This window comes from Grammomys surdaster, unplaced genomic scaffold (assembly GCF_004785775.1).
Source record: "Grammomys surdaster isolate TR1022 unplaced genomic scaffold, NIH_TR_1.0 242, whole genome shotgun sequence".
Lineage (NCBI taxonomy): Eukaryota > Metazoa > Chordata > Mammalia > Rodentia > Muridae > Grammomys > Grammomys surdaster.
This window is the reverse complement of record NW_021604687.1, coordinates 1,749,585-1,773,695: the sequence shown is the minus strand read 5'-3', so window position 1 is coordinate 1,773,695 and position 24,111 is coordinate 1,749,585. Positions and strand designations below refer to the sequence as shown.

At 40.1% G+C, this 24,111-nt stretch overlaps 1 protein-coding gene across 1 annotated transcript; it reads right to left on the bottom strand.

Moving 5' to 3' along the window:
• Positions 1-15,608: 15,608 nt before the first annotated feature.
• Positions 15,609-16,678, bottom strand: LOC114627074 (olfactory receptor 14C36-like). The gene has a single exon (XM_028774751.1). The coding sequence runs from the start codon at positions 16,658-16,660 to the stop codon at positions 15,665-15,667; it is 996 nt and encodes a 331-aa protein (XP_028630584.1). The 5' UTR covers positions 16,661-16,678; the 3' UTR covers positions 15,609-15,664.
• Between the last annotated feature and the right edge of the window lie 7,433 nt (positions 16,679-24,111).

The window sequence follows — 24,111 nt, the reverse complement described above, 5'->3', positions numbered from 1 at the left end:
GGTTGGGTGGGAGCACATCCTCACAGAAGCAGGAAGAGGGAGGATGGGATAGGGGGTTCCTGGGCAGGGGGGAAATGTGGTAAGGGGATAACATCTGACATGTAAATAAAATATCCAATAAAAAATATTTCACGACTCTTTAGCTTACTCATCATAAAATTTCAAGGGATAAAAATTTTAGTTTTCCAGTTTGTACTATGTTGGATACTGGCAATAAAACATCTTCAGATCTGTCAACCTCATTTAAACACGAGACTAGAGTTTCAGTATATCTAGGATCACAGTTTCAGTCTGAAAGTTGGAGTTTGCATACAACCAGGAAGTGAGAATACTGTTTATATTCCTACTTCTTTCTCCACTAGATGGTGTCAGAATTTGCTTTGTTTTGTTTCATTTTTAAAATTTTTTAAAACATTATTTTAATTAAAATATAATTGCATAACTTTTCCTCTCTCTTCCCAACCCTTCAGATCTACTTAGGTCTTAAATGATTGATTCTTGGAAGTGGTTTGTGGGAGGAATGTGGGAGAGTTTGAAATTTTATATAAGAAGAGTTCTAGCATCTGCTGTCACCTGAGTTTTTCATCTTATCTGTTCTGACTGGTGTGAGGTGGAATCTCACGGATGTTTTGATTTGCATTTCCCCGATGACTAAGGATGGCGAACATCTCTTTAGGTGCTTTTCCACCATTCAATATTCCTCAGTTGAGAATTATTTTTTGAGCACTGTACTCCGTTTTTAATAGGGTTACTTGTTTCTTTGGAGTCTAACTTCTTGAGTTCATTTTATACATTGGATATGAGCCCTTTATCAGACATAGGATTGGTAAAGTTCTTTTCCCAATCTGTTGGTTACCATTTTGTCCTATTGACAATGTCCTTTACCTTACAGAAGCTTTGCAATTGTATGAGGATCCATTTGTTTACTGTTAATCCTAGAGCACAACCCATTGGTGTTCTGTTCAGCTAAATTTCCCTCTTACCCATGTGTTCAGGGCGCTTTCCCACTTTCTCTTCTACTAGTTTCTGTATATCTTGTTTTATGTGGAGGTCCTTGATCCACTTAGATTTGAGCATTATACAAGATAAGAATGAATAGATTTGCGTTCTTCTACATGCTGACCTCAAGTTGAATCAACACCATTTGTTGAAAATGCTGTCCTTTTTTCCACTGGATGGTTTTAGCTCCTATGTCAAAGGTCAAATGACAATAGGTGTTTGGATACATTTCTGAGTCTTCAATTCTATTCCACTGATCTATCTGCCTGTCTCTGTAACAATACCATGCCCTTTTTATCACTACTGCTCTGTAATACAGCTTAAGATCTGGGATTGTGATTCACCCAGAAGTTCTTTTATTGTTGAGAATTGTTTTCAATATCCTGGGTTTTGGTTATTCCAAATGAATTTGAAAACTGTTCTTTCTAACTCTATGAAGAATTGAATTGAATTTTTGATGGGAATTGCATTGAATCTGTAGATTGCTTTTGGTAAGATGACCATTTTTACTATATTAGTCCTGCCAGTGCAGGATAATGGGAGATTTTTCCATCTTCTGAGATCTTATTCAATTTCTTTCTCCAGAGACTTGAAGTTCTTGTCATACAGATCTTTCACTTGCTTGATTAGAGTCACACCAAGGTATTTTATATTATTTGTGACTATTGTGAAGGGTGACGTTTCCCTAAGTTCTTTCTCAGCCAGTTTATTCTTTGAGTAGAGGAAGGTTACTGACTTGTTTTGAGTTAATTTTATATCGAGCCACTTTGCTGAAGTTATCAGGTTTAGGAGTTCTCTGGTTGAATTTTTGCAGTTACTTAAGTCTACTACCATATCATCTGCAAACAGTGGTATTTTAACTTTTTCCTATCCAATTTGTATCCCTTTGACCTTCTTTTTTCTTCTAATTGCTCTAGAACTTCAAGTACTATATTGTATTGATTGTGAGAGAGTGGGCAGCTTTGTCTAGTCTCTGATTTTAGCTGGATTGCTTCAAGTTTCTCTCCATTTATTTTGATGTTGGCTACTGGCTTGCTATATATTGCTTTTACTATGTTTAGGTGTCGTCCGCGCGCAATTATCTTGCCCTCAAGAATGCACACAGACGCCAGGGTTCTTCTGCAGTTCTTTATTACGATGTATAGAGGAAGATCCCTGGCCCCGAGAAGGTACTGTTTTTATACACCCTGGAGCGGCGTGTACATTTCTGGTTGGTTGCTTGCCCATAAATGTATATACGCCCCGGGATGGGCTGTGACTTAGCGTGCTTTTTCCCTTGCACAAAAGCAGTAAATCTTAAGACTTAGGAGAGCATTGGATGCCAGCACCATCTCTGCCCAGCACTGCTCTCCACATCTCCCACTTTTTGTTTTAATAAGAATCACAGGCACTGGCCAATGTCCCGTGTCTTAGGCTAGTTGACGTGAATCCATAACCAGCACCAATGAAGGGTGAGTTCCCTGTCTTAGGCTACGAGGGTTGCGCACCCACACCTGGCATTCTCTGAATGTACGCCCCAGGTTGTGGCCACTCGTAATGCCCGTCATGGGGAAAACTCACAGCTCGTGGTGTACCTCTGGCATATGGCATCAACCTATTCCCGTCGTTGGGACCAATGGCAGCTGGCCTGGAGACGAAAAGACGGAGCTGCCCTTGGCCTGTCTGGCACGGTACCAATCATGACTCAAACTCAAGCCCGATCAAGCAAATTCCATCATGGGGGAATAAGCGATCAAGGACTAATAGTTTAAGACGGTCTCCCTTACCCTACCAGGTGCAATGGAAACAAGTCCTCTGGGTACAAGGGCTAAGGGAAACAGAAAGAGATGCAAACACCCGTCCCTGTGCAATGGAGTCATCTCCCAGGGGTGCAAGGGCTGTTTGCCTCAATATTCAGGTACCAGAGCTACACAGACAAGACCAGCCAGGCTAAAACTCCACACCGACCCAGTGTAATAGGCTGAGCCCTTGGGGTGCAGTGGCTGATGGATCTGTTTGCTGGCTATTTCTTTAACCTAGACAACCAGATTTTAGGAGATGAACGTTGTTCTAAGGCTGCAAGTGCTTGGGCAATAACGACCTTGTCACGTTTCTGTTGAGCTCTGAGCTTGCAAACCAACCAGAGTATGAACACTAATCCGCAACACAGGGCTGTACCAAACAGACCTACTCCCACCCACTCTTTAAAGAAAGAGAAGGCTGAAGAGATCCAGGAGGAGAGTCCTTCAGTCGATTTGATGGCTGCCACCGCTGCTCGCAACTTTCCAGAAGTTTATCAAATCCTTCTGACCATTCTCCTGCTAGGTAATGAGACAATTGTCTGGACAAATTAGCTGCTCGAGTAAAGTTTTCATATTGAACACTACTAATACAGAGTGCTCCCAGATTTCTTTCACATCCCAATTGTGCCAGTTGAAAGAGAATATCTATCCTTTCTTCTACCAAGTCTAGGCGCTGATTAACAATCATCAATCAAGCCGGGCGGTGGTGGCGCACGCCTTTAATCCCAGCACTTGGGAGGCAGAGGCAGGTGGATTTCTGAGTTCGAGGCCAGCCTGGTCTACAGAGTGAGTTCCAGGACAGCCAGGGCTACACAGAGAAACCCTGTCTCGAAAAACCAAAAACAAAAAAAAAAAAAAAAAAAACAATCATCAATCCACCTTTCAATTCAGCACTCGTAGAAGTATGGAGGTTGACTGCCTCTGCCACTGTAGTGAATAGCTGATTTAAAGCTGCAGCTGTTTGGACTTTGGTTATCATAGCAATCCCAGCAGCCGTAGCTGCAATGGCACTAACTGATATCGCCGTCACTATGGCTGCAGTTATACCAAAGTCTCTTTTTTGTCTGAATAATGATAGGGTAGAGGGGGTTCCAACAGGAACAGGGACCCATCGTGGCACCCTGGCAACCATGGCACGCTTAGCTTGTCCAACAGCGCAACACTGAGACATCATGCATGAATCATTAGTGCAGTTTTCAAATGAGGAATTTGAGAGAATAAACAAGAAGGGGGGAAAGACACACACTGGGGTAGGTGAAAATACCGTTTGATTTACAATAATCTTGTTAAAACAAGTAATTAACTGAATAGGCTTTGTCAACCGAGGGGTCTGATCTGAACTCTGTTTCACCATAGTTCCATTGATAACTCCTGTAAAGGATGCCCTTCCTGCCGCTCCGCCCTGGAGAAAGGCTAGGGGGTTGAGGTCGGTACAACTGCCATTAATCCCACAGTGTAGCCATTTGTGAAAGGGATTCATACTAATGCCCTGTAGAAAAGGGCCCTCTCTCATCACTGCGTCAGCTCCAGGATCCCCCAACATATTGGGTGAAAAGGAAAAAGTTTCATTGGTATCTGCCCATCGTGTTACTCTGGATTGACAATCAGACCAGGGCAGAACAACTCCCTCATCTTCTTGACTACAAAAAGGAGAGACCTTAGGTTGACGGGGATGTCTCCCATCAGTAAAGTTGGGTGATAAAAATGTTCCATTTATCCAAATGACTGGTTGCAAAAAGGACTGTGAGAACTCTTTGACATAACTATTGTCCTTTTCATTATTATTCTTTTTGGTTGTTAATTTAACCCAGCTTCTCTTGTCATAAAACCACCACAAGGTTCTCTTCGAGAGAGTTATACAGTTTCCTGTCTCAGTAATCTGAAAACAGAGAGAGCCCCGTTCAGGCAAGGAGCAATTTTCCCCCAGGGGGGCATGGGTTTTATCATAGGGAAGATAAGGCAGCCCCATGGTTTTATTAGTTGTAAGAAATCTTGGAAACACCACGGCATCATGTCTAACAGGTATGGGTTTAGGAAAAGCAGATAATATAGCCCATCATTGTTCCCCCCATATACTACGAACCCAAATCTGGAGGATCCAAATTAGGACTGGAAGCGTCTGCATATGAATCCTTCTGGGGGGTCATCTTCAGTTGTCACGAGCCTTCTCGTCAGTTGCTCTGGTAGCCAAAATGGATTGTCTTCTTCCTGCGGAAAAACACAAACAGCTCCCCTGGATCTCATTAAAATAGGATCCGGGCCTTTCCATTGTCCAGTCAAGACATCCTTCCACTTGACCACCTCTTTTGGCCTGTCAGGCTCTAAACAATGGCAGTCAGCAGCTGAATGGCCCTGACTGTCCAAATTTTAAAAATTGAGAGTAAAGAGTGCTATGGAAACGGTTACTCGTGGCACTGAGGGTAGAGCCTCCTCGACTCCCCCTTTTTGTTTTATTAGATAAGATTTTAGAGTGCGATGAGCCCGTTCTATGATGCCTTGTCCTTGAGGATTGTACGGAAGACCTGTCAGGTGGGTCACCTCCATTTGGCGACAAAATTGTCCAAACTTTTGAGACGTATATGCTGGTCCATTATCTGTCTTGAGAATTTTAAGCTTTCCCCAGGCACTCCAGGCCTCAAGGCAATATTCGGTAACATGTGCTGCCCTTTCTCCCGATAAAGGGGAGGCAAAAATGATTCCAGAACAGGTGTCAATAGAAACATGTAAATACTGAAGTCTTCCAAAGGATGGAATATGGGTAACATCCATTTGCCAAATCTGCAATCATCGAATTCCTCGTGGATTAATTCCCACATGAGGCACTGGTAAAAATTGACAGCAATTCTGACATTGAGTAACTATCTCTCTAGCCTCTTTTCTAGTTATATCAAACCGACGATGTAACGTCTCTGCTGTCACATGAAATTTTTTATGAAAATCTTTGGCTGAGTCCAATTTTGAGGATAGGGCGATAGCAACTAACTTTGTGGCTTGATCTGCCAGGTCATTTCCATGGGACATTGGACCAGGTAGACCTGAGTGAGCCCTAATATGTGTAATAAAAACAGGATGTCTCCTATTAACCAAGGTAGATTGAATCTTTTGAAAAACTTTTGCAAGCCTGCTAGAGGGCCTAATTAATCCAGCAACTTCCAAGACCTTAACTGCATTTACCACATAAAGGGAATCAGATACAATATTTAAGGGGCCTGGAAAGGTTTCTAAGACTTCCAGTACCACTAAGCATTCCACAATTTGAGGTGAAGTTTCATTATATTGTTTAGATGTAACTCTATCATCAACCACATAAGCGCCTACTCCTGTTTTTGACCAATCTGTATATACCACTACCCCATCTGGGAGTGGTTCTTGAGATAAAATACATGGGAAAACAACAGCCTGACTTAAGGCAAATTGTAAAATAGGATGTTTAGGATAATGATTATCTATTTGACCATTAAAGGAAGTGACTAACACCGCCCAAACATCGGAGGTAGCAGTTAATATTTGAACCTGATGTGCAGTATAAGGTACTACCAGAACTTTAGGCTCCCTTCCAAAATGAGTAACAGCTGCTTTTAATCCTCGAAGGGCAAGCTGAGCAATTGCATCTGGATACCATTCAATAATTTTTGCAGGGGATGCATTGGGATGGATCCATAATAAGGGCCCATCCTGCCATAACACAGCAGTTGGTAAATGTCTGGTTTTAAAGACACAGAAATTAAAAGTTTTGGTCTCATCAATGCGTTTTAGCTGGGCCTCTTGCAAGGCATCCTCTACCAATCGCAGGGCATGGCTTACAGCCGGTGTTAGTGCTCTTGGTGAGGAAATGTGAGAATCTCCTTCCAAAATATCAAACAAAGGTTTTAATTCAGCAGAGGGAATTTTCAAAAATGGTCTTAACCAATTTATATCACCTAATAATTTTTGAAAATCATTTAATGTATGTAAATGATCTCTGCGAATTTCTAATTTTTGAGGAACTATTTTCTCAGGGTAAATAACTGTCCCTAAAAAGGAACCAATTTCTGAAATTTGAACCTTCTCTGTGGCAATATGCAGACCTCGCTGTTCTAATGTAGCAATTAATAAATGATATGAGTTCTGCAAAATGGCCAACTCCTTGTGACATATTAAAATATCATCCATAAAATGAATCCAAAGTAGGGAAGGAAATTGTTTCTTAACAGGTTCAAGGGCCATTTGCACATACAGTTGACACATAGTAGGACTATTGGCCATGCCTTGAGGCAAAACTTTCCAATGATATCTCTTATCAGGTTCAAGGTGATTAATAGCAGGTAAGGTAAATGCAAATCTTTGCCTATCTCGTGGGTGTAGGGAAATGGAGAAGAAGCAGTCTTTAATATCTATAATTATTATCCTCCATTGTCTGGGTAAGGCAGAAAGCAAGGGTAAACCTCTTTGGACTGAGCCAAACAATCGCATCTGTGTATTAATGGCTCTTAAATCGTGGAGAAGTCTCCATTTTCCTGATTTCTTTTTTATAACAAAAATAGGCTTATTCCAAGGTGAAGTAGAAGGTTCTAAATGACCATTTTTAACTTGCTCTTCAATTAATTTAGTAGCGGCCTCCAATTTTTCAGAGGATAAGGGCCACTGAGGTACCCACACGGCCTCCTCTGTAAGCCAGGGTATGGGCATAGAGCCCTCAATGTCAACTAGGGAAAACCCAGACCTTGTCTTCCTGTATTACTTTCTTGTGAGATTGGGTTTAATCTTCCTTGTTCTCATCTCCCAAGGCCTTTTCCTTCCTTATATCCCATCCTTTTCATAATATCTATAGCTTGTTGAGAGTACTCATTAGTTAATGTCAGTCCCAAGTCTTGCAAAATGTCTCTTCTCCAGAGGTTAACAGGGAGAGGAAGTACATAGGGTATAAAGCTTCCTGTCTGACCCTCTGGTGTCTGCCACGTCAATGAAAGTGAACTGACTGCAGGGCTGGCCTCATATCCCAACCCCTGTAAGGAGTGGGATGATTGTGTAACAGGCCATGCCTTAGGCCACCAATTAGAGGAAATAATACTTTTATCAGTTCCTGTGTCTAAAATTCCTGTAAAATTCTTCCCCTCTATTGTTAATTGTAAAGTGGGTCTAGTTTTGAGATCCACTACCAAATGAGCAAAGTCAGTTCCTAAAGAACCAAGCCCATTGGCGCCTCTAGGCACCCCGGTTGATGGGAAACAATTATGTAAACTTGGAAGAATAATCAATTGAGCAATCTTATCTCCAGGGGAAATAGAAAATATGCCTTGTGGACACGAGCAGAGAACTTGAAGTTCTCCTGTATAATCTTGGTTTATCACTCCAGGATGAATCACAAGCCCTTTCAAGGCAAGAGAGAGCAGCCTAGAATAAGGCCGACACTCCCCTTAGGCAGGGGACCTTTAAAATTAACTGAGACAAGCTGTGCACCCTCATGTGGCGTTAATAGGAATTGGGAGGTGGAACAGAGGTCCAATTCTGTGGAACTTCCTGTAACTCTGCAGCTAAAGGAATCCCCTGGCTGTGTGCTTGCGTCCCATATTTCTTGGGGCCCTGGGACCTGGGGTCCAGAAATCCGTTTTTTGGATTCCCTTCCTCTCTTCCCGATGGCGGGGGATCATGTTGAATAAGCTTTCCTTGAATATCTCTGACTGAGCTACACTCATTAGCCCAGTGATAACCTTTCCTGCATTTGTTGCAAATTTGTTGTGGCAGCACGGCACTCTTGTTTTAAATGACCCAGTTTGCCACAGTTATAGCATACTTTATGGCTGCCAGGACTTGAGCAGCTCTGGCTTTGCAAGATAGCTGCAGCGAGGCCAGCGTTAGTCAGCGGGCCTCCAATCCCCCTGCAGACCTTTATCCAATCTGTTAACCCTTTGTTTCTTCTAGGGATAATTACTGCTTTGCATTCTGGTGAAGCATTTTCATATACTAATTGTTCTATCAGTGGTTTGACTCGCTCTGGGTCTCCAAAAATTCTGCCTGCTGCTTCTGTCATTCTAGCAACAAACTCTGAGAATGGCTCCTGGGAGTTTTGTAATATTTTTGTTAGGTGTCCACCTACTTCTCCTTTCTTTGAAAGAGCTTTCCACGCCTTAATAGCGGCAGCGGAGATCTGGCCATATGCTCCCCATTCATAATTTGTCTGATTATTAACAAACTGTCCCTGCCCTGTTAGCAGGTCAAATGTCCATTGTCGCTGATTGTCTTCCGTGTTAGCGTTGGCTTTTGCCTGTGCCTGAGATGCGTCATGCCACAAAGCTTTCCATTCCATATATTGTCCCATGTTAGAGAGGGCAGCTTTTACTGTATTCTGCCAATCACTCGGAGTCATTGCCATACCGGCTAGTCTCTCTAACTGCATAATTGTGAAATTTGCATCAAACCCATACTTCTGAACTGATTCAGCAAGCTCCTTAATAGAAGTATATTCTACCGGTGCGTGGATACGACCTCCCTCTGCAGCTTCAAACACTGGAAAAGCTTGAAACATTTTTCTCTTATCTTCTTTTGAAAGAAAGGAATCTGAGCAGCACTCGTCAGCGTAAGGCGGGGGAGCGCTGGAAGCTGCGGCCGGGAGTGCTCCCTGTGAGATCAGTGCGGGCAGGGGGAACTGCGCATGCATGATTTCTAATCCCCACATCCTTTTGTTCTCAATTCGACGGCGGCAGCCACCCATGTGAATGGTATCCCTCTGCCTCATGGAGGACTATCTTTTCATCTAAATCCTGTTCTCTCTCAGAAAAACTAGACTCAAAGTTATATAATTTCAAAGTCTCCAAATCCTTTACCGGATATAGAGGCTTATTCTCCTTTGTACGTTGCTCTCCCAGGGAAAATTCTGTTCCCTTGTCTTCACGTCGCTCTCCCAGGAAATATTCCGTTCCCTCTCTCATTCCCGAGGACAGAACGTCCTTGGGAGGATTTTTCGGCATGCCTTCCTGAGCTCCCTCCCTTTCTTGAGCTCCCAAGCGCTTCCCAAGCTTTGTTTCTGACATGTGGCCTTGTAACTGTTTTAAAACTCCCTGGCCTGCCACGATAGCCGGGCTGCACCTTTGATCGTGTAAGCACGATCTTATTAATTTCCACAATGGCTGCGTTCCAGGCTTCAACTTTCCATTCTGTTGTTCCCTAATTAGATCTCCCTCTAGTTGGTCCCAGGAGGCGAGTGTCAGCGTTCCCGAGCATGCAAACCAGGGTGCTACACGATCTATCTCCCTGACAAATCCTTCTAACGTTCTAGCAGAGATTTTCAATTTATGCTGTCCCAAGAGCGTTTGGAGCGCCGTAACCACTGACTGCGAGGCTCCCATGTCTCTCTTATCTACCAGAGAAATCTGACACACGGAGAAGGGGCACCGTGGCTGATTTACGTCTGTCTAACTGTGCCAATTTTCCGCCTGCCTTTTAAAACCACCGGCCTGAAACGGCTGGAAGAGGGGCAGAACCAAACTTTCGCCTGCCTGCAAGAACACCACCGGCCCGAAACGGCTGCTGGAAGGGAGGGCGGGGCCGGCTCAGGCGGCGTGGAGTTTTAACAAGCAAATCGGTGAAAACAAAACAGAATCAAAATGAAGAGCACAAACGCTGGCACGAGGATAACAAAGGCCTCTGCTTGTGATTTGGGAGTGAGATTAGAAAATTCAAGGCGAAACATACCTCTCAAAGCTTGCTTTCTGTCTGCAGTTTTAAACCCACCCCGTGAACGGTGGTCTTCCTTAGGCGCCTTTGATGGTGAATTTCCTGGGATTTTGGCACCAGAATGTCATCCTCGAGCAATTATCTCGCCCGCAAGAATGCACACAGATGCCAGGGTTCTTCTGCAGTTCTTTATTACGATGTATAGAGGAAGACCCCGGGGCCCCGAGAAGGTACTGTTTTTATACCCCCTGGAGCGGCATGTACATTTCTCTTTGGTTGCTTGCCCATAAATGTATATACGCCCCGGGATGGGACTTAGCATGCTTTTTCCCTTACACAAAGGCAGTAAATCTGTGGACTTGTGAGAACATAGAATGCCAGCGCCATTTCTGCCCACCGCGGCTCTTCACATTTAGGTATAGGCCTTGTATTCCTGATGTTTTCAATTTTTTTTTACCATGAAGGGGAGTTGAATTTTGTCAAATGCTTTCTCAGCATCTAGTGAGATGATCATGTGGTTTTTTCTTTGAGTTTGTTTACATAGTGGATTACATTGATGGATTTATGAATATTGAACCATCCCTGCATTCCTGAGATAAAACCTACTTGATCATGATGGATGATTGTTTTGATGTGTTCTTGGATTTGGTTTGCTAGAATTTTATTGAGTATTTTTGTATTGATATTCGTAAGGGACATTGGTTTGAAGTATTCTTTCTTTGTTGGTCTTTGTGTAGTTTAGGGATAAGTGTAATTGTAGCTTCCTAGAGGGAAAGGGTAGTGTTCCTTTTGTTTCTATTTTGTGGAATAGTTTGAAAAATATTAGAATTAGGTCTTCTTTGAAGATCTGATAGAATTCTGCACTAAAACCATCTGATCCTGGACTTTTCTTTTTTTTTTTTTAAATTTGGAGACTTTTAATGACTGCTTCTATTTCTTTAGGCATTATGAGACTGTTTAGATGGTTTATTTGCTCCTGATTTAACTTTGGTACCTAGCATCTGTCTAGAAAATTGTCCATTTCAACCAGTTTTTATAGTTCTGTTGAGTATAGGCTTCGGTAGTAGGATCTGATGATTTTTTGAATTTCCTTGGTTTCTATTGTAATGTCTCTCTTTTCACTTATGATTTTGTTAATTTGGATACTTTCTCTGTGCCCCCTGGTTAGTCTGGCTAAGAGTTTATCTGTCTTGTTTATTTTCTCAAAGATCCAGTTCCTGGTTTTGTTGATTCTTTGTACAGTTCTTTTTGTTTCTACTTGGTTGATTTCAGCTCTGAATTTGATAATTTCCCTTTGTCTACTCCTCTTGGGTGTATTTACTTCTCTTTGTTCTAGAGATTTATAATATGCTGTTAAGCTGCTAGTGTATGCTCTTTCCAGCTTCTTTTTGTAGACACTTAGAGCTATTAGTTTTCTTCTTAGCACTGCTTTCATTGTGTGCCATAAGTTTGGGTATGTTGTGCCTTCATTTTCATTCAATTCTAAAAAGACTAATTTTTTTCTTTAAACATTCCTTGACCAAGTTATCCTTGAGTACAGCATTGTTCAGCTTCAATGTATATGTGGGCTTTCTGTTGTTTTAGTTGTTATTAAAATCTAGCCTTAGTCTGTGGTGATCTGATAGGATGCATGGGTTTATTTAAATCTTGTATCTGTTGAGGGTTCTTTTGTGACCAATTATGTGATCAGTTTTGGAAAAGGTAGCATGAAGTGTTGAGAAGCGGTATATTATTTTGTTTTAGGATGAAATGTTCTTTAGATATCTATTAAATCCATTTGGTTCATAACTTATATTAATCTTACTGTATCTGTTTAGTTTCTGTTTCCATGATCTGTCCATTGATGCAAGTGGGGTATTGAAGTCTCCCATTAGTATTATGTCAGGCAGAATGTGTGATTTGAGCTTTAGTAAAGTTACTTTTATGAATGTGGATGCCCTTGCATTTAGAGCATATATGTTCAGTATTGAGAGCTCATCTTGGTAGATTTTTCCTTTCATGTGTATGAAGTGCCCTTCTTTATCTTTTTGATAACTTTTGATTGAAAGTCAATTTTATTTGCTATTAGAATGGCTAATTTCTAATTATGTAGCATGTTCCTTGGGACCATTTACTTAGAAATTTTTTCCAGCCTTTTACTCTGAAGTTGTTTCTGTTTTTGTCAATGAGATTCATTTCCTGTATGCAGCAAAATTCTGGGTCTTGTTTACATATCAGTTTGTTAGACTATGTAATTTTATTGGGGAATTGGGTCCATTGATGATAAGAGATATTAGGGAAGCATGATTGCTGCTTCCTGTTACATTTATTGTTAGAGGTGCAATTATGTTTGTGTGGCTATCCTCTTTTGGGTTTGTTAAGAGAATACTTTCTTAGGCTGTAGTTTCTCTTCTTGTGTTGGAGTTTTCCATCTACTATCCTTTGTAGGGCTGGATTTGTGGAAAGATATTGTGTAAATTTGGTTTTGTCATGGAATATCTTGGTTTCTGTATCTATGTTAATTGATCCCCAATCCAAGAGCTCTGCACCCAGAGGAACTAGACTGTGCTCACACAGTGTTGCAGGGAATAAACTCAGCCAAGATCCTGTGTGCTCCTGCCATGCTGAGCTACAATCCCAGCCTACCGAATCGTGGCATATGCACAGACCCTTAATGAAACAGAGATTCACGCCTGTGTGTGCCCATGTGCGTTGGCCTACATCATTCCCTACAGGTGGTAGAGGATGTAGCCAAAGCCAGCTCCAAGAGTACCCCACGCTGGCACCCACCAAAAACCTCTCCATGGAACTATGAGTAACTCCAGCCTAGTTCACAAACTAGGCAGGTCTCTCTCTGTCCCCCCTCCTCTCTCTCTTCCCACAGTATTCTCCAACTTGACAAGATGGCAATGACTCCCTAATCTCCACTCTCTCCCCTCCCCCCAGGGGTCAGTCTTTTGTGCTATGCCTGCTGGTTTCTCAAGAACACTGGCTCTGAACTCTAGTCTCCAGCGTTTCTTCCCCAGGGGGGTCAATCTTTTGTGAACTGCCTGTTAGTGTAGGCTTCTCCCATCTTCCTCCACCATTTGTAGTCAGTCACAGCCCAGCCTGCTTGCCTGAAGCAACAGGGCAGGCATCCTGCTTGCTCCCTTCCCTCCTTCACCTCTTGGTCATTTGCAGCCAGCTACAGCCCAGCCAGCTTGCCTGAAGCAGTGGGTCTGTGACACTGTCTGCTCTCTTTGCCCCTGTGTTCCTCACAGTTTTTTTTTTTTTTTTCATGGCTAAAAACTCTTGGCTGAACCTGGAGAAACTGCACACTGCCTGCCAGCTGCTCCCAGGAGCTGCCAGCCCCTAGCCAGCTTTCACGTGTCTCCCCCTCCCTGCCTCAGTTATTACACAAAACCTCACTCTAACTCAAACTCTCCTATCAAATCCCTATGTTTCTTGCTTTGAGCTTTTTTTCAAGGTTGGCCTTTCATCACTTTCTCTACATTTAAGATTGCTAAGAAAACCAAATGAAGAATACCCTGGCCTCTCTGCTAGAGCACCAAGCCACCACGTGTCAGCCCAGCAACCACATGGCACAGCAAGCCCCTCCTCTCTGTTTCTAAACCCACCATTAATGCTTTTTCCCCCAACAGGAAGACGTGCAATAACGTTCATGCTTTTCAACCAAAAATCTTCTGTTTTTTATTTAAATGTTTCCTTTTCTCCCTAACAGGAACACCTAAAACAACAAGGTTCATAGTTTTCAACCAAAAATTTTCTTGTTTTTGTTAAATGCCTCCTTTTCTCTTTAACACTCGTGATATATGTCCAACATTTTTTCAACTTTTAAAGATTATTTCAAGGTTCAAAAGTCATTTAATCTACTTCCACAGGTTAAATTAACTATGCTAATCACCATTTTTCAAATCTTAATTAGCAACTAGTTTCCATTTACAGACAAACTGTTGCTGCCTATCCCAAATACATAATTAACATGATGTTTTTCTTCCTCAGTCATCCAAAACAGACTCAAAGGTGCCTTCTAAGACTAAATTTCCTCAAACACCTTTGCTTTTCTAGGATCTCAATGACACACCATGACGTGCTTGCTCCCAAGTAGTCTATTGCTTACTACACACCCTTTGCAGACATCCCCCTGCTTTCCTGTTGTGATTATCCTACAGGTGCTCCCACAAGTCCAATGGAGACAATGTCACCTCTGAAACCTGCCTGAGTCACCAAACTACATTCTTCCAGCCACACTGTCTGACTGAAGACTACAGAGACATGCTGAGACCCAGAGACACCCACCAAACTCCAGAGATGCATGCCAAAACCCAGAGACACTCGCAAAGACACAGAAACACATGCTGAGACAGAATAAAGATCCAGACCTTCCACCTACAGATGAACTCTTTTGCCAATGTCAAATAGCTAAAGTTACATGTTAGTAAGGAAAACATAATGTCTATCTAGATTAGTCAGATGTTATTATCTTTAAACTTTACCGCCTGTATTTGATTCAATGATCCCTTGCCTTCTCAACCCCCATGCTCAACTCCCCTTACCCTGTGACTTAAATGTGCTAACCCCTCCTGGCCTACATAATCTTTTCTTTTGACTTCCTCATCCAAAATTTTCACCAGAGATGACACAGACTCCCTCCCTCTTTTTTAAAAAAAGTAAATGGGAGGAGATGTAGATCTGCGTAAGGGTATCTTGGTTCTTGGCTGCACATGGGCTTGGAATCCTGAGACTCCAAGGGAGAAACAGCAGGTGTTCTGCCATGTCTCCAGAACCCAGGGTTCTGACAAGCAGTCTAGTTTCCATGGACCTACATTGTTCAGTCACATAGGCCATTATAGCCCATCCCAAAGTGCACAGGTAGAGGGCATGACTGCAGGCCTTATGCCCTAGAGAGATTTACATACTAATGAAGACCAGAGGTTGGAGCAAATTAAGCATTCTTCCCCAGACTCTCCCCCCTTTCTCCCTCTCTATTTAACTCAGGTCTGCCCTGAGTTTCACAGGGGTACATCCAGATCTATCTACCATCTGCCATAAAAATAAACCCTTTTGGAACCAAGGACTGTCTCATGTCATTGGGGCCTGCCATCGCCAAAGCTTCCAGCCTTTGGAACTCCAGGCCTTTCTCCTGTTTGTGGGAGTAGAGAAAGGGGTAACTATAATCTATTTATTAAAGGGAAGAAAATGTTGTGGTATAAGTGTTTATGCATGCTTGTGTATTTGTATATAATTTTCTGTTATTTTATCAGTTCTTTTCCTCTGAAGTACCAAGAGAAATAAATGTTCATTTTATATTCAAATACGGGAAAAACTTGCAGTGTAAATTTCCTCACAGCCTCCTTTATCTGTTTGTTTCTAAGACTATAGATGATAGGGTTTAAGAATGGTGGAACCATAGTATAAAATACAGAAATAATCATTTCCTGAACTACTTCAAATGATTCTACTGGAGGTCTTAGATACACATAGGCAGCAGAACTAAGAAAGACAGACACCACAATAATGTGAGGGACACAGGTAGAAAAGGCTTTCCCTCTCTCTCCTTTGATGGGAATCTTCAATACAGTTGATAATATGCGAGTATATGATATGGCAATAAAGACAAAGCAACTACCACTGAGTCCAATGTCAGACAGAAGTATTAAGAGTTTGTTGTTAAAGGTGTCAGAGCAAGAAAGCTTCAGCAAAGCAGGCAGATCACAGAAGAACTGTGGGACTAAGTTAGAGTGACAGAAGGACAGCTGAAAAGTTTTGAAAGTGTGCACACTTGCAAGGATAAATGAGCTAAGTAGGGAAGCTAGTGTCATCTGAACACAGAACTGGTGGTTCATGATCACATGGTAGAGAAGAGGCTTGCAGATGGCCACATAGCGGTCCTGGGCCATGATGGTGAGAAACAGAATCTCTACACATGCACAAAATAAGAACAAAAAGATCTGTACTGCACACCCAGCCACAGAAATATTCCTGTGGCCAGTGAGAGAGTTAACACAGGTACTGGGGACAGTGATGGAAATGTAACACATGTCTAAGATGGACAGATTTCTGAGGAAGAAATACATAGGTGTCTTCTTCAGGGTCTGGTCAACTGTAGTAACAATGATGATGATAAGATTCCCTAATAAGCTGCCCAGGTACACCAGCAAGAACAGCACACTGAGTAGGATCCTGAGCTCCCATGTCTCAGCAAAAACCTCCAGGAGGAACTCAGTCACTAGGGTGGAATTGGCCATAGTTCTAAAATGAAAGTTTTCTGAAAAAAAAAAATAGGACAGAGAATGACTTAAAATAACTGAAAGATTACTAACATTTACCTTAAAACTCTTTGTTTTTTAAAATTGGCCGTGTGTGTAATTGTGGGACTGCATAAGGGTATCCTGGGTCATGGTTGAGCAGGTACTTAGAACCCCGAGATTCTCTGTGGAATTCCTCATGAGAACCGGCAGGAGTTCGGTCCCTCCCATCACCTAAGATCCTGAAAAACAGTCACAGATCTCCATAGAGTCACCCAGGCGATAGGCCTCAGGCCTTAGAGATTTACATACTAATGAAGGCCAGAGGGCAGAGCAAATTAAACATTCCTCCCCCCAGATCCTCCCCTAATCCTCCCCCTTTCTCCCTCCCTATATAACTCGGGACGGCCCTGAGTTTTTGGGGGATACGCCTAGATCCATCTATTATCCGTCATGTCAATAAACCTTTTTGGAACCAAGGACTTCCTCGTGTTACTGGGGCCTGCCGCCGCCAAGGCCCTCAGGCCGCTGGAACCGTAGGATCTCCCTCCCTGATGTGGGGACCCGCCACGGCGGCGGGCTTGCGCCGCTGTGGCGGCCTTTTTTAAATTTTCCCCACATTCGGCGGGCTTGCGCCGCTGTGGCGGCCTTTTTTAAATTTTCCCCACATGTAATATAAATCATGTTTTCTTGGTTTGAATAATATTTTTAAACATGCTTAGTTTGTAATAAACATATTAGTGCTTGTCTGTCTAATTTTATGGTATGTTGATAAGCACTTATAGCTATTTTCCATAATAATAACTGTCTCATAAGCCTATTACCTTAATAACTATTAAGTTGATTAATATGTGATATTTTCCTTTCCCAGATAAACTATATGTATCAATTAGGAACACCCAAAGATAGTCTAAGAAGAATTGAACAAAGAAGCCATTAAATAGACAAGAGGCAAGTAAAAGCCTCAGAGTATCTCAATATAAAAGCAAACTGATATATTTTAAATAAACATAATAGAAAAAATTAAAAGATTTTAATATTTAGCCTTCAATTTTCATATTGAAAATCAATTTTCAAAATCATAGGAGAGAACAATATGTACCAAACAGATCTAACATAAATATATGGAAAATTTACTTCAACAAGTATCAAGAGAAGTGTGTACCAAGTATTCTCCAGCAATAAGATTATCAAGTCTTTCATTAAATATAACTAATGGGCATATTCTTGCCAACTAAATTTGGCACAAGCACTTCTAGTCCTGAAGAATATTATATGGAGTGAAGCAATGAGCATATCACATATAAGTCTTAATATGTTAAAGGACAAAACAAATAATCCAAAATTCCTTTTTTTCAACTTCAAAATGAACTATAATTCAATTATATATAAAAAGGAAATAATCATGAATACCTGCAAATTGCATCTTTAAAATATATTAAAGAAGAAATCAAAGAAAACTTAAAAAACATAACAAATCACACATATCAAAAATTTTAATCCAAAATGGTTCCTGTCTAAAGGTAATGTATAAACAAAGGACAGAGGAGAGACTGAAGGGCAGGCCATCCAGAGACTGTCTCACCTAGGGATCCATTCCATCTGCAGAACCAAACCCAGACACTATTGCTGAAGTCAAGAAATGCTTGCTGACAGAGGCTCTTCCAGAGTCTGACCAATACAAAGGCAGATGCTCACAGCCAACCAAAGGACTTCCCACGGGGACCCCAACAGAAGAGTTAGGGGGAAGACTGAAGGGGCTGAAGGGTACTGCAACCCATAGGAAGAACAACTATATCAACTAGCCGTACCCCTCAGAGTTCCCAGGGACTAAACCACCAACCAAAGAGTACCTATGGAGGGATTCATGGCTCCAACTTCATATGTAGCAGAAAATTGTCTTCTCTGGCATCAACGCAAGGGAGGGCCCTTGGTCCTGTAGAGGCTCAATGGCCCAGCATAGGGGGATGCTAGGGTGATGAGGCTGAAGTGGGCTGTTGGGTTGGGGAGCACCCTCATAGAGGCAGTGGGGAGGTGGAATGGGATAAGGGGCTTGAGGAGGTGAAACCAGGAAGGGGGACAACATTTGGAATGTAAATAATTAAAATAAGCAATAAAAAGATAATCTCTATTAATAAATATGTATCAAGTCAATGGGGTATAGTATGACAATTATTGTAGCCTGCAAATAACTGTTCATAAAGATTAATATTAATTAATATTAATTTCAGATGAAAATAGTAAACATTTTGAATAAAGTTTTTTATATCAAGGAATGAAAAGCAAAATCACATATTAAACCCCAAATTAGCAAGATATGAAAAGTTATTAGAGAAGAAACACAAGATGGAGTCCAGAAAAAAAAATGAAGAACCAATAAACTAATATAAAAAAATTGAAAAGGTGTTATATGAATAAAATTATAAAAAGAGATATTAAAATGACATCACAGAAACTAATTATTATTGAGAACAGGGCAATTTGTTACTCTAAAACATGAGTCTCCTCATTAGTTATCCTGTACAAAGAAGTCAGTCCTGAGACCAGGTACACAGAATCAAAGAAACAAACAAAATATGCGAGCTTTTCAGTTGTAGTTATATAATGTGCACATTTATACATGTAACAAAAATAATCAAAAAAAAGAGGACATCATTTTGATAGTACGGTAATATGCTATGAGGTGAAGGGAGAGCTCATAGAAGTAGCAAGAGGGGGGAAAAGAAAAGGAGGAATGGTGTAATAATATTTTAATTAAAAATTAATTGGAAGAATAAATAAAACTGAAGCCACAGAAGTGAAAGGAGCTCATTTTAAGGGAAAAAATATGTAAAATTAAGGCACTTACATGACCTCATTGGGTTTCTGTTCAGTTTGTGGTTGTTGATCATTTGCTTATTTTTATTTTTGTTTTAAGATTATGCTTACATTTCTCCCTTACCTTTTTTCCCTCCATGTCCTCCCATAAGTGCTACCTTGCTCTTATTGGAATCCATGACATCTTTTTCCTAGTTGTTATTGTATGCTTAAATATTTATGTATATACAAAATATTCCTGAATAACTTTGTTAATTCTATATAATTCTAGGTGTTGCTTTTCAGGGATGAATATTTGGTACTAGACAACAAATTTAAAATTTCTACTAAGTCCTTTAAAAACTAGTAAGCATTAATAGAATTTAAATATTAGAGCTTATGTTTTTCAATATTAAATAGCCATTTTAACGATAAGGGGGAAGGGACTAACATCTGAAATGTGCATAAGATATCCAGTAAAGAAGAAAAAAAAAGAAAGGCCATTAGCTTAAGAAAGAAGTTTAAAAAAATTAAAAATCAAACAAACAAAAAAATAAGCTGGTGCTATTGTACTTCCTGTCAAATATGTAAATTAGTTTATTGCATTCTGAGGTATTGCATGTGTATTCTGAAGCTGAATATTCATGTTTGGACTTTTTAGGACTGGTATACAAATACACATTCATTTAATATCATTTCTTTTTTCAAACAATTAAAATACTTAAAAACATTTAAGAGTCCTGAGTTAACATCATTTGTATCAAGAAATGATGAAGAAAACTGATTACACAAGGCACATATCCCTTTTTGGATATACATGCGAAGTTCATTATAAAACCATAGGAAAGAGTCCTATGGGAGGCATATAATATGCTATCATTTCTTATAATGAAATAGAGACACCTTAATAACCAGAAAATTTTCTATCTCTAATTGTAAATTTTACAATTCTGTGAGATATGAACACAGGATTTAACTCATTTTTAAGGCTGACCATTTAATGGTTGTGATAAATTTATTTTATATTTAAAAATAGTTTTATGAATATACCTCATTTTACTATTTTAATTTTAAACTATTAAAAGATTTTAGTCTTTGTTTTCATTTGAAAACATGCAATGTTTAACTGGAATTTACAAAGTCATGTTTAACAAGAATGAATATTCTATTTTCCAGGTAAGTCATTTTTTTTTTAGAATTATTCCATATTCTTGATATATTAAGCATAATTTATCTTTTTAAAAAATGAACTATATATAATATCAATTTATTAAAAATATATTTCTAGTAAAATGAAAACATCAAAACATACCGAGGAAAGTCTTCAAAATTCAGTCACAGAAAATTCATCACAAACACTAGTAAAGAAAAGAGATAGGTAGTAGCTCATGCATTATGCAGAACTGAATTCAGATCCGAGCACCAGCATGGTGGTTCACAGCTATCAATAACCCCAGCTCTAGGAGATCTAGCACTCTCTTCTAGTCTTCTCTAAAGCACTTTATGCAGGTTGTATGCACATGTCCATGCAGTGAAAACATCCATACACATCTATCTATGAATAAATAAGCATATATACACTGAGATGTAACATCAATTAATAAAAAGTAGATAGAAAGTTTGAACAAGAGGAGAGAGATTTGGGAGGAAATGGAGAAAGGAAAAAAAGAGAGAAATAATATAATTATATTATAGTTTCGGTAAACCGATTAAAAAATAACTCTTTTAAAATATTTTCAAGAGTTTGCAAGGTCTCTTTCACTAGATACATAAGCATCTCCTATATATGCAAGGCACGCACAAAATATTACTATTATTAAATATAGAATAAATGTAAAATATAATATCAATATGTTACATGTTATATAATGTGTTATAATCCTTATATGCTTTTTTCAAATTTGTTTACATAGAGTTGTGCACAAATCTTAAATATTGAACACATGAAAAGATGTTGAAAGTACAATATATTAGTTAGGTGGTATTGAGATACAATGATCAGGTTTTTTTTTATTTTATGTTTGACAGTTTAGTCTACCAACGTCAGAATGTTGCAGTCACACTTGAAATGAATCTTCTGTAAAATAGCAAGATTTTTCTGTGATTGTTTTTATCTTCAAGTAATGTATGCTTCGTCACACATTTTCTTAATGAAATTACTGTTTCTCAGGTGAAAAGCACGCATTTTTCTCAAACATTCAGTACTTGTAACTGGAATTCCTTTTCCTTCCTAAACTTTTCAAACTGATTGAAGCAAGGAATTGCTGGGAAATTTCACTATAAATAAGACTGGAAGGTCAGGGTAACATCCATGATCAAAGAAAACTTACCACAGCATGGTCCGTCATTCAAAAATGAAAATGAATTAAAAAAAATATGAGAATGAAGCCTTCCAGATCAAAGACTTACAGATATTCATTCTATCATGACTAAAAATACAAGTCTTGTCTGTAAAAATTTACTGGTCTTGTTCTCTTTTATCGTGAATGTGGAAATCCTCCTGAGTACAAAGGCTCTGAGAACACAGCCATTAATTGGACAAAATTCCTGGAGGGAATTTAGCTAGGTGATCATTTCCAGAAACTGGTAAAAACAGGCCTAATTAAAATTCAGGAATAAACACAGGCTACAGTAACAGAAAATGTGTCACCTGAATCACCTAAAAGTGTTAGAATGATGATGTGCTGAAGCACCGGAATAATGTCCTTCATCTCAAGTATGTGTCTGCACCTGCAGGGAGCTCAGGGCAGTATCCTGTGTGGTTTTAACATTTCACACCCAGCAGATAGTAAATCTCATAAATCTCTCTCTATGTCTCTCCTCTCCCTCCGCCCACCCCCCTCTTCAAAATGAGATGCTAAGCTATAAAAGACACTAAAAGAATAAAATGACAATCATGGTCTTTAACCCCCCTCCATTAAATTTTATCCCTAAGCATTGAAAAAAGGACTATTAACTATTATAACAGGGAGACCAGCAGCAACACATGGTATTTAAACTTCCATTCATATTCAAATGACACTTGAGTTTCATATACTTGTAAAAAGTATGTTTAAGTCTTTAAATTTCTTTTCTGAGTTTTAACAGACTTAAAAAAATATATGTCAAAAGGAAAATTATGTCCAATGGTTGACTGCAAGCATCTGCTTCTGTATTTGTCATGCTCTAGCAGAGCCTCTCAGGAGACAGGAATATCAAGCTCCTGTCAGCATGTATTTCTTGGCATCCATAATAGTGTCTGGGTTTGGTGACTGTACATGGGATGGATTCCCAGGTGAGACAGTCTTTGGATGGTTCTCTGCTTCACACTTTGTCTCCAAATTTGCTGCTGTGAGTATTTTGTTTTCCCTTCTAAGAAGGACCAAAGCACTCACACTTTGGTCTTCCTTCCTGTTGAACTTCATGTGGTCTGTAACTTGTACTTGGGTATTCCAAGCTTTTGGACTAATATCCACTTATTAGTGAGTGCTTGTCATGTGTGTTCTTTTGTGATTGGGTTACCTCACTCAGGATAATGTTTTATAGTTACATCCTTTTGCATAAGAATTTCATGAATTCATTATTTTTTATAGCTGAGTAAGTGTGTGAATGTGCCACATTTTCTGTATCCATTCCTCTGTTGAAGGACATCTGAATTCTTTCCAGTTTCTGGCTATTATAAATAAGACTGCTTTAAACATAGTGGAGCATGTGTCCTTGATATGTGTTGGAGAATCTTTTGGATGTATGCCCAGGAGTGTCATAGCTCAGTCCTCAGGTAGTAAGTACTATGTCCAATTTTCTGTGGAACCACCAGACTGATTTCCAGAGTTGTTGTACCAGATTGCAATCCCACCAACAATGGAGGAATGTTCTTTCTCCACATCCTTACCAGCATCTGCTGTCACCTGAGGTTTTGATCATAGCCATTCTGACTAATCTGAGGTGGAATCTCAGAGTTGTTTTGATTTGCAATCCCCTGATGACTAAGTATATTGAACATTTCTTTAGGTGCTTCTCGGCCATTCTGTATTCCTCAGTTGAGAATTCTTTGTTTAGGTATATATCTTATTTTTAATATTAATCATTAAATTTTAATATAAATTTTCAAATATTAATATTTGATTATCTGGAGTCTAACTTCTTGAGTTCTTTGTATATATTGGATATTAGCCCTCTATCAGTTATAGGATTGGTAAAGATATTTTCCCAATCATTTGGTTGCCAGTTTGTCCTATTGATTGTGTCCTTTGCCTTACAGAACTTTTGCAATTTTATGAGGTCTCAGAGCACTGGTCCCCAATGGAGGAGTTAGAGAAAGACCTGAAGGACCTGAAGGGGTTTACCATCCCATAGGAAGAACAATAATATCAACACAACCAGACCCCCCAGAGCTCCCAGGGATTAAATCACCAACCAAGGAGTATACATGGAGGGACCCATGGCTCCAGCTGCATATGTAGCAGAGGACAGCCTTGTTGGGCATCAATGGGAGTAGAGGCCCTTGATCTTGTGTAGGCTCAGTGCCCCGGTATAGGGGAGTTTGAGGCTGGGAAGGCATGAGTGTGTGGTTGGGTGGGGGAACAAGGTCATAGAAGAAAGGGGAGGGGAATTGACAGAGTATTTCTAGGAGGGACCTGGAAAGGAGATAACATTAGAAATTTAAGAAAAGAAAA

Excerpts from the sequence above, each read along its gene's own strand:
- LOC114627074 (XM_028774751.1), bottom strand. The coding sequence starts at position 16,660 with ATGGCCAATTCCACCCTAGTGACTGAGTTCCTCCTGGAGGTTTTTGCT.